General features: G+C 46.5%; 3 protein-coding genes across 4 annotated transcripts; 2 read left to right on the top strand and 1 right to left on the bottom strand.

Annotated features, from left to right (window-relative positions):
- The first annotated feature begins 2352 nt into the window (after positions 1-2352).
- LOC112886182 (GDSL esterase/lipase At1g54790) lies at positions 2353-6154 on the top strand. Of its 2 annotated transcripts, XR_003227353.1 has the most exons (6): positions 2353-2863; positions 3969-4169; positions 4677-4843; positions 5059-5329; positions 5404-5515; positions 5739-6146. XR_003227353.1 is itself a non-coding variant. In XM_025951993.1 (5 exons), the coding sequence occupies exons 1-5, from the start codon at positions 2626-2628 to the stop codon at positions 6005-6007; spliced, it is 1146 nt and encodes a 381-aa protein (XP_025807778.1). In that variant the 5' UTR covers positions 2365-2625; the 3' UTR covers positions 6008-6154. The 2 variants fall into 2 exon arrangements, 1 of the variants encoding a protein (XP_025807778.1); XM_025951993.1 differs by lacking the exon at positions 5404-5515 and having other exon boundaries at positions 2365-2863; positions 5739-6154.
- A 127-nt stretch (positions 6155-6281) lies between these two features.
- LOC112886183 (UPF0603 protein Os05g0401100, chloroplastic) lies at positions 6282-7629 on the bottom strand. Its single transcript, XM_025951994.1, has 3 exons — positions 7092-7629; positions 6800-6992; positions 6282-6678 (listed from the first exon to the last, which is right to left on the bottom strand). Exons 1-3 carry the CDS (start codon positions 7527-7529, stop codon positions 6431-6433), a joined length of 879 nt encoding a protein of 292 aa, XP_025807779.1. The 5' UTR covers positions 7530-7629; the 3' UTR covers positions 6282-6430.
- Positions 7630-10955: 3326 nt separating this feature from the next.
- Positions 10956-16691, top strand: LOC112887858. Its single transcript, XM_025954143.1, has 7 exons — positions 10956-11422; positions 11559-11638; positions 11760-11820; positions 12227-12284; positions 12855-12912; positions 13026-13098; positions 16432-16691. Exons 1-7 carry the CDS (start codon positions 11087-11089, stop codon positions 16522-16524), a joined length of 759 nt encoding a protein of 252 aa, XP_025809928.1. The 5' UTR covers positions 10956-11086; the 3' UTR covers positions 16525-16691.
- The last annotated feature ends 1241 nt before the right edge of the window (positions 16692-17932 follow it).

Here is a 17932-nt window from a genome sequence, read left to right as displayed (position 1 = left end):
CACCCAAGCAAAAACCAACGCTGGTCTGTGGTCTCGATCTGCGCGCAGCGTCCATTTAACAGTGATGCCGCCACTGCCCATTGCCCACCTGCCATGTGGACCATGTGGTTTGGCAGGGAAAGACAGCTTGCAGCGCACAGGAATAAACTGGCGTGGGCAGGACGAAGTGAATGACAGCCTGCAGCGCACAGGAATAAACAAACGGGGTTTTGCCGTCGTTTTGTTTGGTTTTCAACCTCGAGGTGATATTTCAACCACGGTAGCCTCCCACAAGATTCGATACAAAGTAACAAAATCGAGTAAATTTGTCATTTCCCATGGGGTTTCTGAAATTCCTTTTTGTTAGGCTGTCATTTCCCACAAGATTCGATACAAAGTAACAAAATCGAGTAACAAAACCGTCGTTTTGTTACTTCCTGGACACCTTGTAAAGAGGGTTGATTTAGGGAAAGTTGGGCTGTCTTCCTCACGTAGTGCTTTGAACTTTGCATTCTACTTCCTGGACACCTTGTATGGTTAGCCTGACCCAAGCTTCTTGTTCTCACATTGCCCCAATGGACTTACACTTTGACTTAAAAGGGTAAGGATCTCACATTTTCACTTTCACCCCTTGACTCTTTGACGCACGAGATTAAATCAAATCTGCCTTTGGCACAAAGGGGCAAAGCATGTGTTCTATGATGTTGCAATGACTGATATATATATATATATATATATATATATATATATATATCAATGGTTATTTTTCAATTTTACCCATGATCTACATGAGCTTACGTACACAACTATTATTGAACAAAATTATTATGTCATCGCCGTGCAAGTATTTTATGATTTGAGATCCTATGCCTAACAATACTGCATCGACCGCTTGTGAGGAACGGGAAAAAAGGGGGCATGGAAGGCACACGTCTCGTCTCTGTGTTGAGAGGCTGAGCAATCGTCTTTGCCAGAACTCGTCCCGGCCATGTGCTACTTGTCATCGTCGCTTCAGATTGTGGGTCAAGGAGTTCTCGATCATATAGGCGGGGTGTCGCTGGATATTGGAAGTGTATATACTTATACATGAACAGAAATTTTGTTTTGGATGTATCCATACAGGAATGACTGAATTAATAAGTGCTAGTAAATGCATTATTTTTTAAAAAAAGATACAATTATTTTTGGCGAATAAACTAATAGTTGTTGCATGCCATTATGCTTGCAAGTCTCTTTACCGTTCCTTAACATATTCCTAACGATTTTCAACACACGGTTCCTGTCCCTCTCGAACTCGGGCCTAACAAAATCTGCATTCTCTCACAGACAGAAACCATGAAAAAATAAATATTTGTATATATTTATATATGTCCGCTATAAGCGTTTTCACCTGTATTAACGGCTGGTCCCGGTCATTATGCTTTGTGCACCGCAACACCCCGGCCCATGTGGGTTGGGCGCGGAAGTCAACGCCGTTAGGGATAATCAACATCGGCGTAGGGTGTTAAAGAGCTCTAAAATTTAATTTAGATAATTTAAAGGCCGCATTCTTAAAGAAGTGAGCTCTAATCTTATTCAATTTTAAGTTAAATATATATATAAATTAAATTAAATTATAAAAGTAGTGCTAGAGTTATAATCCGTTGCCACGCTTGCACCGGCGAGCGGATCGCGAATCGCTCGCGGGTCGCGGCTCGCACACCACTCGCCGGGCGCCGCTTAAACTACCCTTGTTTCCTGACGCGCTTGTCGCCCGGCGTCAGCACAGCGCAGCCCCGGCCCAACCACGCCCTGAAATCTGCGGCCCGGCCACTCGTCCTTGTTCGTTACAAGTTTTTTTTTTCCTTCTTCTTTTTTGGCCTCGAGGTGATGTTTCAACCGAAACATCATCTTTCTGTCAGGCTCTGCGTGAGAAATCCATACACATAAAACAGAATGTGGTGACTGATTTGCCCATGAGCGTGATTTCTTTTCGTTTTGCCGCCTGGAATTTCTGTGAAATTTGTTTCTCTCTTTTTTGCAAAGAGGGCTGATGGTTCTTAGAAGGCTAGACCGCTAGTGCAAACATCTTAGGCTGCCCAAGCCTCAGAAGGAAGATGAGGACAGCTAGCTAGTGGCTGGCTCACCGAACACGATACCTTCGGCTTGTGGCAAACGGCCGCAGCTCTATTTCGTCTACTCCACACTACGAAACGTGTAGATTTAAAATGATTCAGTTTCGTGATCTCTTATGTTAAACTTCTTTTGTCTCTCCAATTGCATAAAGAAAGCTTTCCCTACATGCTACCCGATAAATATCCAAATTACTGCCCAGTCCTCCGCACACCCACAATCATAATATCGCAATACTGCAAGGTCCAAGGTGCAGAAACAATACAACAACTCAAAGAGGTAGGCACCCATTTTAATCATTAATGGTCTCCCCATTGACACCCCAGGCTCAAATCAAATCTGCCTTGCCCTGCCCCAGCTCCAAAAGCTTCAGCTTCAAGCATCAGCAACCTCCTCCACCCCCTCCATCTTCACCTCCTCCAGCCCTCCTCACTACTTGGAGTAGTAGCAAGCTGCAACACAACACGGCAGAGCGGAGTGGAGTGGAGTAGGGAGCTGGGCAAGGGAGCCCCAGCAACCATCCCCGCCGCGGCCATGCGTCTCTCGGTGGTGCTCCTCGTCGTGGCCCTGCTCTGCCTCGGCGGCGGCGGCCTCGTGGCGGCGTCCACGGACTTCAACTTCCCGGCGGTGTTCAACTTCGGGGACTCCAACTCCGACACCGGCGGCCGCGTGGCGGCGGGGTTCGAGTCCATCCTCCCGCCCTACGGCTCCACCTTCTTCGGCGGCCCCGCCGGCCGCTTCTGCGACGGCCGCCTCATCCTCGACTTCCTCAGTACGCTCGCCTCTCGCTTCCATTCTCTCTCCAACTCCATGCTCCTGAATTAGCTCGTTAGTTCTATTAAATGTAACCATCTGAACTGCGCCTGAAAGAATCGGTGCACGGGTGATTGGATTCTCCTTGAATCGCGGGAATACGGTCGTTATGCGGCATTGATTCTTGAAGCTGCCTTGTTCATGTTCAGTTCTTGGCAAAAGGCAATCGGTCGGTGTACGGACGATATGGCCTGTCGTTGATTCTTGATGACATCGCGGCCATTTCGTCCGGGCGGTTGTTGGGAAAAGGGTGATTTAGTTAGGATGGTCTGTGGCCGGACACGACAAAGTGCGCCGTGCGGTGGTTAGAAGTGGAGATTGAGGCATCATTGCAGCTTGCAAATGGTCCTTGCCTCCCTGGTGGTTGTATGCTCTGTTCTAACGCCCCTTGAGGAACTGTGCTTGTTGTATGTGGTCCAGTTCCTGCCATTAGGGGGAATTGCTGTTCGTCGCGACATTTTCGTGCGATTTGGTGGATCTGCAGGAAAGCGAGTGCTGCTTCTTGATGAGATTCGTCGCAATTATCGAGAACTTCTGTTTGTTTTTACTTAATTTCTGGTGAGATTTAGTCTTTCGTAGGCTTCCTTCTTTCCTGGGTCTACTGAATGAGCCCTACCATGTGCTTGCATTTAAGTAACTTGAAACGGACCATGGCTGAAAGCTGCTTTACGTTGATGCTGAAATCACTGATAAATTGTGGGATTCGGAGGGGTAACCAAGAAGCAAAGAATTTGATCTGCATATTTATTGTACAGAAATGGCATACACGCAGCATCAAAAGGTTGAGCTGTTGGCCGCTCAATTAGTGCAGTATCAGTTTTGTTAGCCCAAAACAAATCTTTGCAGAGCTGTATAGTTTATAAACCGAATAAGTTGGCCTTCTCATATTATGAAGGGCTTGATGGGCTAATGCATTGCCCTTTGCAGAAATTTGAGTTTGCTGAGAGCATTCCATTATTAGCATCAATATTTTTAATATCAATGACAAGTTTTCAGCCCTCCCTTTTTCATTACATAGAATTTTGTTGTCTGCAATCTCATTCTTGTTTCATAAACTTCGGCAGTGGAGGCAATGGATATACCCTTCCTCAATACATATTTGGATTCTCTTGGTACACCAAACTTTCGGACTGGTGTTAATTTTGCTCAAGCTGGGTGTTCAGTCACACCAGCAAATCCAACATCTGTCAGCCCGTTTTCATTTGGTCTTCAGATTAAGCAATTCTTTGCCTTCAAGAACAAAGTTACTAAGCTCCTGTCTAAAGGTATGAAAGTTTGCCTGTTAGGCCTCACTTTCTGAACTGTGAATTGCAAAGCAAGATAGGAATATCTTCTGCTATCTCATAAGCATACAACATTATAACCTTCTCAGCAAAGCAATTGGCATCATCGGTGTAATTAAGAAAACATAATATAGAGTATTTACAAAGAAATAACAAGTCTTCAGATATGTCAAAAGACCAAAGAAGCTTATGTTATTTCATCCGAGTAAATGAGGCGATCCAATAAAACGTGGAAAGAGTTACACATTTGGAATAATTATACTTAACACAATACTAATTATCTTACTCCATGCTGTTGTAATAGGTCTAGAATTAGGCTATCTGAATGGCTTGTGACAGGCTTCCATCATGTTAATTGCTTTTGAATTAATATATGTCAACTGGAGATTTAAGAATTCAAAGCTCATTGACACTGCAATTGATAGCCAAACAAAGCCTTTTGATTTTGATGATATGCTGGTGAAGTAACTTCTTATTTTACTTTTGCAGGAGATATGTACAGGCGGTACATTCCTCAGGAAGATTACTTTTCAGAGGGACTCTACATGTTTGATATTGGGCAAAATGATCTTGCTGGTCAATTCTATTCAAAAACAGAGGACCAAGTCATTGCATCCATTCCAACAATTTTGTTGGAATTTGAAACTGGACTCAAGGTTTATAAAAAATATAGCACTTTCATCCTTGCAGCTTTCCATCCTTTTTTTTCCAGCTCTGTTAATAATTCTGTACAAGATCGGATCCTGATATAATTCACCTGGGTCTAAAGTTCTGCATTTTCATTCTTTACATTGTCTTCTTTCTATATGCTGTTTTGGATAAGAAGGTGCTTCACACCTAACTCTTTTTATTTGTTCCTTGTTAATTTCAGGAACTATATGCCCAAGGTGCTAGGAAGTTCTGGATTCACAACACAGGCCCTCTTGGCTGCTTACCTCAAAACATAGCCTTGTTTGGCAAAGACCCGACCCTGTTAGATGAGCTTCACTGTGTAGCAAGGCACAACCGTGCTGCAAAACTTTTCAACTTACAGCTGCATGCACTTTGCACAAAGTTGAGAGGTGAATTCTCTGGAGCCAGCATCACTTATGTGGACATCCACACCATCAAATACAGCCTGATCGCCAACTACTCTCGATATGGTATGCAGCATAGACTTCCATTTTGTGTGATTATCATGCAACCAAATCATTTAAGATTTGTCGGCATTCTGCAGCACTATGAAAAGATCTCTCAAGTGTTATGCATGGTTGAAAGAGAAGTCTTGTGATGAAGTGGCACTATCAATCCTGAACAAGTGCTCGCAATAATAAACCCCACTACAACAGGTGGAAATAAAGATGCTTTAGTTTTGGGGCATTTTTGCATCACTCTGCTCACACTTATGCACTATGTCCTTTGTTGACTTTTGTTTTGTGGATTGTGACATTTCACTCAAATGTTAGTGCTGTCAGCCTGTTGCTATCTCATCAAGAAATTAAAATAGCTGTTTCTGCGAACAATAATATTACTGAAGACACAACTCTAATATCCGCTCTTCCTTCTCGACAGGGTTCGAGCATGCCACCCAAGCATGCTGTGGATATGGAGGTCCACCCTTGAACTATGATGGTAAGGTGCCATGTGGACAGACAGTGTCTTTGAATGGTAAATCGGTTACCGCAAAAGGGTGCAGCGACACTACTGAATTCGTCAATTGGGATGGGATACATTACACGGAAGCTGCAAATTTCCACATTGCATCTCAGATACTGACCGGGAAATACTCTGATCCTCCATTCGTCGACAAGATGCCATTCGTCATAAAACCTAGATTCTAAGTAGTTCCATACACTTGTTTTCTCTTTGATCAACCACTTTAACAGCATTGGTTGTGGATACGATGTATTTATTACTTGTTAACAATCATATGTAGCTCGATCTCAAAAGGAAAAAAATCACATATATAGTTTGGTTTCAGTTGCCTATATCTGATTTCAGTGATTTCATCGCATTGTCCAAGTTGTCTAGTAAGAGTTTTAAGATTTTCACATTGCCAACTGGGGTAATGAACTACTCCGATATTGCGGTTATTTGCATATATGCTACCGCAAGAAAAATTAACCGGCACAGGTGTGCACTTGTATTAATCATTCTCTTTTCACCTCTAAGAATTCCTCCAACAGAAGAAGCTCACCCTGGGAGAGGCGAGCTCTTCCTCCTCGATCGGTGTAAAATTACTGTACAGCGCGCCATGACTCGACTCACTTCTTGGACACGTAGGCGTAGTACTGCGCCATGGGCACGACGAAGGCGATGACGAGCAGTCCGCCGACGACGAGCGTGAACTGCCCGCGCTTCTCCTCCGTCTCCTCCTTGGTCTTGAAGTTGGACTCCCGCTTGTTCTCCTTGAACGACGGGCCGCCCGTGTCCGGCAGCCCGTCGATCGCCGCCGCCAGCCGCCTCGCCGTGCTGAAGATCGCCTCGTTGTACTTCTCGTCCGTCGCGAGCACTGCGGCGGCAGCAGGTTGTTTAGTTTGTGCGTCACGCACGTGCGGATCGGAGGCCGTCGTGCGCGTGTGCCTGCCGAGGTGATCGAAACACGTGCTAGCTCGGCGGCCGCCTGCACGTACCTGGGAGGTTCTCGGACACGGTGGCGTCGAGGATCTGCTCGCCGACGGCCTGGATGAAGGCCGGCCCGCCGGTGACGGCGCCCTCCTTCTGGCTGGTGACGAGCACGATGATGCCCTTGTTGCTGCCCTCCTCAATCGTCGGGTACCACTTCTCCAGCACCTGGTCCGCGTACTCGAACGCGTCGGCTTTGCTCTGCAGCGACGCTCTCGATCAAGATCAGCGGATCAAGAGCTCGACGACACAAGATCGAGCAACGCAATGCGCGCGCGGCAGGCGAGCGCGGGCGCGTACCGTGAGCTTGCGGACGGTGATGAAGTTGAGGCGGATGTTCTTGCGGGCCTCGAGGTCGCGCGCCAGCCGCTTGACGTCGGACTTGGTCACGCGGCTCAGCACGCCAGCGTCGTCCACCACGTACGAGTCCACGGGGGGCCCGTCGTTCAGCACGTCGAACTCCGACGCCGCCGCCGGCGCGGGCGCGGGCGCCAGGCTGATGGCCAGCGACAGCGCGGCCGCCGCCAGGCCGTGGTGCAGGAACGACACCCAGCTCCTGCCGACGGCGCCGGGGTCTCCGTGGGAGGAGGGAGCGGCGGCGACACCCGCCTGCGGCTTCTTGAGCGCGCAGGAGACGACGGCGGGCCTGGGCGAGACGGTGGCGGTAGCAGCGAGGGCCGATCTCCTGGAGCCGCGGAGTGGGGTGAACAATGTGGAGGGGGAGAGGAGGGTCTCCATGGCTGCCGCGGGAGCTCGGGGAAGGAGGAGGAGAGGAATCGTGCTCGCTTGTGCGGGCTGAGATCGCTGGAGTTTCTGCTGCGCCCTTGGTCTGGATTGTGATTGGGTGGCTGGGATTCTGGAGCCGGATAAGGTGCGGTGCCAGCTTGGACAGTAATGCTTGTCTGGATGTCAGAAGACATGACTACTGTGTCCACGTGTCAGGCTGAAATGCGCCACTGTCACAGTGCCACAGCGTCACTGTGTAAGCGAAGGACCCAACCGGAGCTCGTCTCGTGGCAAAACTTTCTCTGTATCTAGCAGACTCATCTGTCACACCGGAGTTCATCGGCTTGTTTCCTTTCCAAAATTTTCATCATAGATATGGTGGACATTTTGTCCAGCATAACAATTATGACAAACCACATGTTATGGCATAAAAATGTTTAAACTATCACCATGAAAATAAAAGGAAAATAAAATGCATGCCATTCGGTGTGTATTTTTTTAATGGTTACCGGGGGCAGAGCATCCAAATCTAAATTGTATTCAAATGATGTGGCAAACCACAGATCAAAATCTCATTTTTTAGAAAAATAAGACAACATCCAACAATGCTCGGTTAATTTAGGAAAATCGGGCTAAATTCTGATAACCTACCTAGCTAAACTAGGTCTCATACAACACACTCTAGCCTAAGGGCAGATTGTGGCATAACCACATACAAACACCATGTCCTAGCACAAGGATGAAAATGCGGCTTAACCGTGAATAACACAACCACGCCAAGCACAAGCTCCAAATTATAGCAGAAACCGCAACACCGCACCATGCACTAGTTCGAGATTCCTGTCTCCGAGACAATGCCTCCAATGAGGATTTGATGTCAAGACGCCAACATTGCTCGATCCGGCAAGCCAGATCTTGGTTTTCACCTAGAGAAAGAGAATCCATGGCCAAGGTTGTTTGGAGGTTCTTCAACGACGCCTTCAGCGAGAGGTGTGATGTATGAGGACGCCACCGTCACCGGCCTAAGCATGAGAGAGCTTTCGCCCAGAACCGCTGCCGTGTACAGCTGTGGCCATGGCTGCCACCGAGCTTGAACGAGGAAAACCAGAGCCACGAGGAGCAGCGGGGCCGGAGGGGGAGCGCAGATTCATGGCCAATTTAGCCCCCACGTAGGCCCGCGAAGAGAGGCATCGATGCGCGGGCTGCACACAGCAGCCGCACAACTGTGTTGGCCACCACCTCCTCAGACCAGGCTCCACCCTTCCGTGAGGCGCGGAGCACCCGCGCGAGCCGCCGCCGCTGATGCCGCCTTCGCCGAGCCCACGCGCGCGAAGCTGCCAGGCCCCGCCTCACTGTTTGGGCGTGCGCCCGTGGAGCCACGACTGGACGGCGTGCCCCAACGCGCCCCTGAGGGAGGCCTCGCGCCGCTAGGACTCGCGCCGCTCGGGCATCCGACGCTGCCGGGGCGCAGCTATGCTTCTTCGCGCAGCAGCCGAGCACCGCCCCTGCCACGCACGTGCCGGTCGGCATGCGCATGCCGCGGTCGAGCACCCCCCCGTGCCCAAAGGTGCCAGATCCAGCCGCTATGGTGCCAGATCTGCCCACCTGGCCGACCTGCAGAGCCGGGACGGCATACTGGCCGCCGGCAGCAGCGAGCCGATCGCGCTGCCTCGGACCTTGCCGGCGTGAGTGGGAAAGGAGCAGATCCGGCCCGGCATGAGGTGGATCGGGCCACCACTGAGCCAGAGCCACCAACCATGCGCGCCGTCGAGAGGGAAGGGAGAGGGACAGTGGAAGGAAGGGAGAAGCTCGTGAGGAAGAAGCCCCGTCGCCGCTGTCATTGAGCCTCGGCCGGCTTCCGCGCGGAGGCCCTTTGGCGGCGGCGAGGTGGAGGGAGGAGGAGGGAGGATTGGGGGCGGTGGTGGTGGTCCACTCGGGTCGCTCCTTGGGGCGATGCGAGCGGGGAGCGGGATAGTTCTTTGATTTGCTCGTGCGCGTTGGTTATGTTGGGGTATTGGGTCTTAAGTGTGTATTGTTGGAGATCATTATGACTGGGAGCCTAGGAAGGAGCATGAGTTTAGAGCAGGAGTTTATAAATCTCTTGTTTGTTTAGTAGCAGTGGTAATTTTGGTGACACAGAAAATGAGAGTTTAGAGGAGCAACTCCTGCTCTCCCACTGTTTCAAAACAAAATATCTACCCGCCCACCAATCAATTCTCAAGTAAAGAGTTGGAAATTGAGTGGTAAATTTTCTTTGAGTGGGTGACGAATACAGCCTGGCGTTTATCACGACTTAGACGTTGTTTGGATCCTAGATGTCAAAAGGAAGGATTAAAAATGGACTGATTGCTAGGCTAATTGCATAAATAATATCTAATTAGCTGTGGCTCAGACTAGTGTTGTTCACCGTTTTGCATTCCGCAACTGAGTCTAATTCGTGGTGCAAGCGGCATATATGAATAATCAGCGCGGCGGTCCATCTAGGCTGATGGCCTACTGCTGGTCTTCCAGGCCGATGGCGTAGGGTGGCACCGGCACCAAGTTCTGCCACAACTAGTCCTAGCTAGTTTCCTCTCTGGCCTTTCCAGTCAGCCTCTCGATGCAAGCAACCTGCTGTGTTCCAAAGCTTCAGGGGAAGCAGTTCATCAAGCGCCCCAGCACTTGCTGCAGTGATCCATGACTCAGCAACTTTATTTATCCCGCATTTGCACTGCTTGCTACCATATGAAATCTCATACTCTGGCACAAGATCACAAAACAAAATACTTGATATGAACCGTCCATCGGTCTCCAGCATCCTGGATCACTACAAGCTAGGTGAAATATGTCGATTGAGAATAAGCTAAGGCTATGTTCTAAATCTAATATCCGCAGGCACGTGAGTTCGTAACTGTGGATTGTCCACTACTACCCACTACCATGCTAAAAGTTGCTGCGATGCACTCTCTACAGCTGCACAATGACTATAAGCTAGGTTAGCCGATTAGAGCTATAGTAGTTGCATAGCCATATCTTCAGAATAATGAGACTTAAATTTCAAATAAGTTGCTTTTCTATGTACCGGCAGATGAATGCGTGCTCATCTACCTCCATATTCACATAGTATTTTTTTTTTCAAAATCAAATCCATATCTTAATTTCCTTCGTTAACCTCTATTGCTAAATTTCATACCCTTCCCTAAATGGTTGGATGAAAATTTTAAGCAATAAACAATGAGATAAAAACTACTCCTTCTGTTCTAAAATATAGTACATTTTAGTTTTTCTAGATTCATAAATTGTAATATACATCTAGATATAATGTATGAATTTAGAAAAGTTAAAATAAACTATAATTTAAAATAAAGGAAATAGTTTGTAAATACGGTTGAGCACTAACTTCACCGTTGCAAGACTCGGGAATCCCAAACTAGCCGTAAAACCACACTTGCAATGCGCCCCGCCTCGGCGTCCAGTCATGGACTAGCCTCTGCCTCTCTACCGCTTATCCAAAATCACCCCGTGCTCCCTCTCGCCACGGCTCCATCAGCTGTCCAGACGCCATCGTCTCCGCCGCTCGGCGCGGCGCCATGCCCCCCGCCGCTCTCCTCCCGCTCGCCCCGTCGCCGCTTCACCCGAACCAGCGGCGCCACCTCTTTCGCTGCGGCGCCTCGCGCCGCGGCTTCACCGTCCACACCGCCGTCGCCATTGCCACCGCCTCCGCGGCGGCCTCGGCAGCGGCCGCGGAGGCCGAGGCGCCGCCCTCCCCATCTCCGCCTCCCTCGCCGCCAACGCAGGCGCCTCCCTCCAAACAGGGGTCCCCGGTGCTGGGCGGCATCGCGAACACGAGGTCGTGGTCGCAGTACTACGGCAGCGGCTTCTCCATCCGCGTGCCGCCGTCCTTCGACGACATCCTCGAGCCCGAGGTGATTAACCTGACCCATTGCCTCCCCGCCTCGGTTCCCTCTTCCTCCCACGATAAGGGTTTCGCCGTTGCTGTGTGCGGGGGAGAGCTCAATGTTTGGTTTCGAATTTGTGAACGCTGACACCTTCGCGTCTCAGGACTACAACGCCGGGATGACATACTACGGTGACAAGGCCAAGCCCCGGGCGTACGCGGCCCGCTTCGCGTCTCCAGATAGGTAGGTAGGTAAGGCCTCGCTCTGCTCCATGAACTGCAGCTCTGGTATTTCCAGTTTTGTACATTGATTTGCGGTACCATTTGAATTGATTTTGTCAGGAACGAATGTTTGTTTGATGCAGGGACGAACTCATAAGCGTGGTGATTAAGCCGTCAAATCAGCTCAAGATCACATTTCTAGAGGTTCTTATAAGAGCTTTGCCATTTTAATTTTTGTCTTCTTGTACCTGCATTTGGAATCGCCCCTGAATTTACCTGTCTCTGCACATCATCTAGTCAAAAGTGGCATGGCATTTCAGAGCAGGCCTACTGATATGTGTTTCTCATTCTCACATCTGCTGAGAGCATTCTAAAAGGAGTCCGTATGATTGAACATAGAACATAGACAAGCTTGCTAAAAAGAGTCAGAACAAATGCAGTTTTGTAGACTCACTAGCTTTTCTTAAAACTTAGATACAAGGACTCCCACAATAGACAGTTTAGAGCTATTAGTCTGAACTTCCAAAGTTTATTGAGTTGGACTTAGGAACTTTATATGATCGGTGCATGACAAATTTCTGAATGATGTTCCACAAATATTGTTCTGCAGGCAAAAGACATAACTGACTTGGGCACCCTAAAGGAGGCATCGAAGATATTTGTACCTGGTGATTTCTGTTACCTTAGAGTTAGATGCTGCGCTGTTTTCTTTACAAGCAAATGAAAATGGACACTGTTAAAAGAGATGACAATGAACATGAAGCGTTCAAATGTTCACATATCAATGATGAAAATGTAGGGTCTAAATTATTGTAGTTTTTTCATTCTAAATGTGATGATTCATTTTATGGCCAGCTTGACATATGTCCACAGCTTTAGCTTACTTTGCATCAAGGTTTTGAAAAGCTAGCAAAAAATGCACTACTTACTGCTTTCATGATGAATTGCACAAATAGGCCTGTTTTTAGCATGCTTCAATTGTGCTTTCACGACCTCGGTTTAACATCATATAACTTCTGGATGATGTAATGTTGCTATTTCCTTAAACTTCATTTAGTCAAATTGTTTTCTTTCCATTACAGAGATATGGAGTGAAAAATTAAGTCTCATTCCAACACACAGAAAAATTGATAAGAAAGTATGAAGCGAAAATATTACATAGCAGTTATTAAATTCCAAAGCATAGACACAATTTACTAATCTGGGGAGATTTGCCTTATATTTTTTTCATTTTGTAGCTGGTGCAAAAGTGTTCTCAGCTCGAACAATTAAAGTTAAGGACGAGGAAGATATTAGGTAATATCTGATCTTTATACGAATAGCCAATTAAAATATTTATTCCTAGTTATAAATGTTATCCAAATTTGGAAATTCCTTGTAATTTTTTTTGATGAGAAAATTTTCTACAGAACATATTACTTCTATGAATTTGGTCTGGACAAGCAACATGTTGCTCTAATGGCTACCGTGAATAGTGGGAAGGTATTGAGCTGTCCTTTTTATTTACATTCTTACAAACAAGTATTGAGTCCTGCGAATGTCTTGCTTTATGCCAGCTGATTAATTCTGAGATATATTCCTCCCATATGATTGCATTTGCATTTTCAGTTGGATTACATCTACGCCATGTCTGTTATGCTGCTTTCTATTATTTGTTTCTTTCCTACATGCATTTTTTATCATTATTTTCTCTGCTTCTTTAATACTATGGGCTTTGGATTCTGACCGTAAAATCTCCTTTGAGAATAGATATATATATACAATGGGGCCATATAAGCCCAACACATATATGCAAATGTTACTTATGCTATACTTTAACACCCACTTCATCTCCAAATTGTCAAGACAATCTGAACTCGTGGAGCTTGGGGAGACGAAAACAAGCTTTGAATTCTGAGCCCTACTATTGAAGTCAGAAGCTTGAAAGTTAGATGGTACATAGTGAAGGGCAATAGCTGGTTGTTACATTGGTGGTGACTGAAGGAGCTATCCAACACCTATGTGCTTGGTCAACTCATGCTTCAGCACATCTTTAGCAATCTGTGTAATAATAAATTTTGTCACAGACTAGAGGACTGAAGCGCACCCTGCAGAGCAAGATCAGCCATACTACCGAAACCAGGCACTTCCAAATTAAGAATCAGAATTTTTATCCTTAGCTTAGAGCAGGATGCTGTGGTCTGTTTCTTGGAATCACATGCTCTTGAGAGAAGAGCCAGCAAGTATGGAATGTCTCGTGTCATTGATCAACTGGATCAATTGTCCTGGTGGAATCAGAACAAGAGGGAAGCAAGAGCTAACTTGAATTTGAATGACATAAAGAGACATCAAGAAGTGGTGCCATACTGTTGCAACAAACAAAGAAAATCATGTAATGGCCTATGATAGGAGCATTAACGGAATGGTGAAGCACATGGATAGCATGAGAAATGCCAGATCCTGTAACAGCAAAGTAGATAAGACTTTGAACAGTGCGAAGGATCAAGTGGAGTAGCATCTACACATCGAAGATGAAGAAACAGCCCCACAAAAGTAGCAGACGCCCATGTATATGTCCAGAGTGAGCAAGCAAATATTTAAACGTTTAAATACAACAAGGCAAAGAAAGTTACTTGCCATCGCTAGATCAGCTGTGATATGATAAAGGAACGAACATTGAAGCATGAAGAGACATATGGGGCAAGAAACAGAATAATGGAAGGACTGTTCGAATAAATAACTATAAAGAAAGTGCCATCAGAGCTCTAAAACTGGACATCTGGGCGCCAACTAAGCCATCTGGAAACCCAAGGGAAAATAGTAGTGTTGGACCTGATAAAGTAAGAGATGCTATAGCTAAACTAGAGGATTATCAACAAACTGAAGGTCACTCAGAAGTATTTGAAGCTAACTCAACAGATTCGTTGACTCCTAAGTTCCAATCACTGGCAAAGGCAGAATTAGCACCACGACAATGCACATGTGGTCTACTTAGCTCATGATACAGCTTCTAGCGGTGCTCGGCAGGATGGCCACATCTCTTGCAATGAGGGCAGACAGTTTGGGTACGGGCAGCAGACAGAGAAATTTCTGCGATAATCAGGGCACTAAGAGCTTCATCCATGGTGGGAAGCATGGGCCGTGCAACAAGCTCAGCCACAGTAGACTCAAACTCTGGGCGGAGGCGCACGAGGAAGTCCATCAAGTGGAACTTCTGATTAAATTTCTCCCTGGCTTCGGAACAATCACATGCATGACAGGGCTTCGGCATCATGCAGTCCAACTGCCATGTGACGCGTGTGAATGCATTGTAAAATTCCTGGATGGACATGTCCTGCTGCCGCAGCACATGATGCCTCTCCAGAAGAGTCACTTCAAGTGCCCAGTTGTGCTCATAGCGCTGCTTAAGATACTCCCACATCTCTCGAGCCGATGAGAGACCAATGAAGCTCAGCCTGACTGGTTCCTCCGCGCTCAGGCACAAGATGGCCATCACACTGTCGTCACTGATCCGCCACGCTGCAGCAGTTTCCGCGCAAACCTCCTTCTCATCTGGCTTGTCAGTGAGATGGGATGCCAGACCAATGCCCTTGAGTAGCATGTGGACTGTAGATGCCCACATGTGGTAATTCTGGTCATTCAGCTTGACATCTAACAATGCCAGAAGAGCATCACCGGAGGCCATAGGTTAGGAGAGCAACAAGGATGAGTCACAGCCGTGGTAATTGCAGGAACAGGCGCGGCAGTCAATCACAACTCATGAGCAAATCCGTTCAGCAGCACCGAATGAACGATGCAGCGGCACCAAGCACCTTGAGCAGGGCCAAAAAGATAATCTACCGAAACAGCTCTGTTATCAGCTTTATAATCAGCAGCCGCAGTGCCGCACCAACGAATCAGCAGATAGCTTCAGGCGGTGGAAGATTGGGCGACTGCAGACGGCTGTAAGAGGCAGCCATTGGCAGTAGCCGCAGTCCGAAGCGAGCAGGAGGGACCTGGGCGGTGGCACCTTCTCTGGGCGGAAATCCAGAGCAGCGGCTTGCACCTGGAGCACCTCTGGGACGGCGGTCTGCTGCGGTGGAAAGAGACTGGTATTCAAACCAGGACGCCAGAACAGGTCCCAGCCGGAGGCAATCATGTGACTTATGCAACTCAATCATGTGACTGATCCCTGCTTAGCAATATAATATGTGCAACTCAATCATGTGACTGATCCCTGCTTAGCAATATAATATGCTGAGTTGAAGATATACAACCCACAAAATAAAATTCAGCAAATCCTCTAAATTGGGTACCCATAAAAATTTTATCGGAGAAATTAACGGAACTGATTCATATTGAACTATTATAGCAATTCATTCAATATTAGATGTGGCTAAGCAATGATTAGTAAGATAATTATATGACCTAATACAATATTATATGATACTAAACCATTGTTAAACTAAGGTGGGGATGATAAATGCACCGGTTGAGTTAACTAGTTAGTTAAGGGTCTGATTTGCACCAAACGAAACATGAAGGATGAATGTCACACTTATGCAATACTTGATTGATGGATGAAAAATACACTTTTTCCTTATATTAATTACTGCGCAAATAAAACTTTTTTTGCCGCGATGGAAGGAAAATGAAAAATGTTGATCCTCTAAAAAAAATTAAACCAAACTTTTGTATAAAGTATTAAAATCCCATACTGAAAACTTACACCAAACCTGTATCCAGTTCCTGTACAACTCATCAGTCATCACCTTAGACAATTGCATTTTCTTGCTGGATTGTTGCTGGTCGTTTTGGCTTCAGCTTTCTTGAATTTGCATTGTCATGTGGTGACAGACATACATCGCCGGTGCTACCGCTCCAGAGACCAAATGGGGCGACGACGGCGTGAAGTTGCGTTCGGCTGCCGTATCTCTGTCCGTTTCATGACTCTGCAAATGCAGGACACCAAAAAGGAAGGGTTAAGCTGCAACTTCGGTCTTTCAGGAAAAATGATGCTACAACTCCGGATTCAGCAGCACGCATAGAGGGATCAATCGTTACCATACTGTACTATCGTAGACATCGAAAGAAGGTAAATAGCTCTATTAGTCAGCAACAGCAACAAGGAACTAGGCGAGACTCTGCGCAACGTTTCAGTCAAGTCTGTAAACAATTTTTGAAATTGGATATGTTATCATGAAGAATGACATTATAATTGAATTTTATTTATTTAGATCTTGTTTGCCTAGAATAGTTTTTTTGTTTGTGTGTGTGTGTGCTGATACAGGAGTGGCACTAGTAGATAACTTCACTTGGTCCCTTTCAGTTGACCGGCGTCGTGCTACATGATTTCCTCCTGGAGATATCGCTTTGCTTTCAGTTCAGACTTGACATATCCAGCAGGACATGAGTCTACCCGAAGCACGAAATACACATACCCAAACCAGCCGGACGAGCCTTCACCGCAGTATTGACTACTGGTTCTTCTGGTATAATGTAGCGTCGCAGCCTCGCAGGAACGATCCAGAATTGCATTGTTTTCCCCGCGATAACACGCCGGGAAGATTATGTGGCTTTTTGCGTAGCGGTTGCCCTTATCTTTTCATATCGCCTCCATCTGAAGAGTGACTTAGAGATGTGTCAGGGCCTATCATAGAATCCAGTTTATTGGAAGCCAAAGAGCAAACAAACATGTAGCTTTTGGCTCTAGATTGTACAATCCTACTTCTTCAATTGTAACAATCCAGCTTGTTGAATCGTGAAATCGAATTATCTGCTATTTTTAACAAACTACCCATATAACTACATAAGTCATAGATCCTATCGGGTACATGCTAGACTCTCGCCCAATCCAAACATCACGGCAAAAACAGCCCACTTGCTCTCTTCCTCCACACGATTGCAAGGAGTAGATCTGCTCCTTCCAAACTCCATCGCCGATGGTGAACCCATGGAGGATGGAATGTGACTTCGGCATGATGACGCAGTTAGAATTCTAGGTTAATCGAGGGTTTGTAGTTACAGCTCCCTCCCTCGTTAAGGATACTGTAGACTTTTGATATCCAGAACAAACAATCTAGCACGCATATAATCCAGGTTGTTAAATAGTCTGGGATGGAGGGAGGTATAGAGGGGGATTTCCTAGTTAGCGAGCGCGTGCCAGCAGGGCTCCCAGCGATCGATCTCAAACAATCCCAGATTTTTCTTTTTCGGAGAGTTTTATTTTCCACTACTTTCTATTTTCATAAAGTTATAAACTTATATATATATAAATTTAACTTACAAACTTTTTCATGCCATCTTTTAAGCGAAAATGTTTCTAAAGAAATTTTGCAAACAACTTTATACATAATTT

This window comes from Panicum hallii, chromosome 3 (genome assembly GCF_002211085.1).
Source record: "Panicum hallii strain FIL2 chromosome 3, PHallii_v3.1, whole genome shotgun sequence".
In the NCBI taxonomy this organism is placed as follows: Eukaryota; Viridiplantae; Streptophyta; class Magnoliopsida; order Poales; family Poaceae; genus Panicum; species Panicum hallii.
Note: the sequence above shows the minus strand (reverse complement) of the source record. Positions and strands in the feature narration are given on the sequence as shown.

Bases quoted from the DNA above. Each gene is read 5' to 3' on its own strand.
- LOC112886182 (XM_025951993.1), top strand. From the start codon at position 2,626: ATGCGTCTCTCGGTGGTGCTCCTCGTCGTGGCCCTGCTCTGCCTCGGC. The intron at 2,864-3,968 runs GTACGCTCGCCT...AAACTTCGGCAG, and splicing joins CCTCATCCTCGACTTCCTCA to TGGAGGCAATGGATATACCC. The intron at 4,170-4,676 runs GTATGAAAGTTT...TTACTTTTGCAG, and splicing joins TACTAAGCTCCTGTCTAAAG to GAGATATGTACAGGCGGTAC.
- LOC112886183 (XM_025951994.1), bottom strand. From the start codon at position 7,529: ATGGAGACCCTCCTCTCCCCCTCCACATTGTTCACCCCACTCCGCGGC. The intron at 6,993-7,091 runs GTACGCGCCCGC...GCGTCGCTGCAG, and splicing joins TCACCGTCCGCAAGCTCACG to AGCAAAGCCGACGCGTTCGA. The intron at 6,679-6,799 runs GTACGTGCAGGC...CTGCCGCCGCAG, and splicing joins CGTGTCCGAGAACCTCCCAG to TGCTCGCGACGGACGAGAAG.
- LOC112887858 (XM_025954143.1), top strand. From the start codon at position 11,087: ATGCCCCCCGCCGCTCTCCTCCCGCTCGCCCCGTCGCCGCTTCACCCG. The intron at 11,639-11,759 runs GTAGGTAGGTAA...TGTTTGATGCAG, and splicing joins CGCTTCGCGTCTCCAGATAG to GGACGAACTCATAAGCGTGG. The intron at 11,821-12,226 runs GTTCTTATAAGA...ATTGTTCTGCAG, and splicing joins TCAAGATCACATTTCTAGAG to GCAAAAGACATAACTGACTT.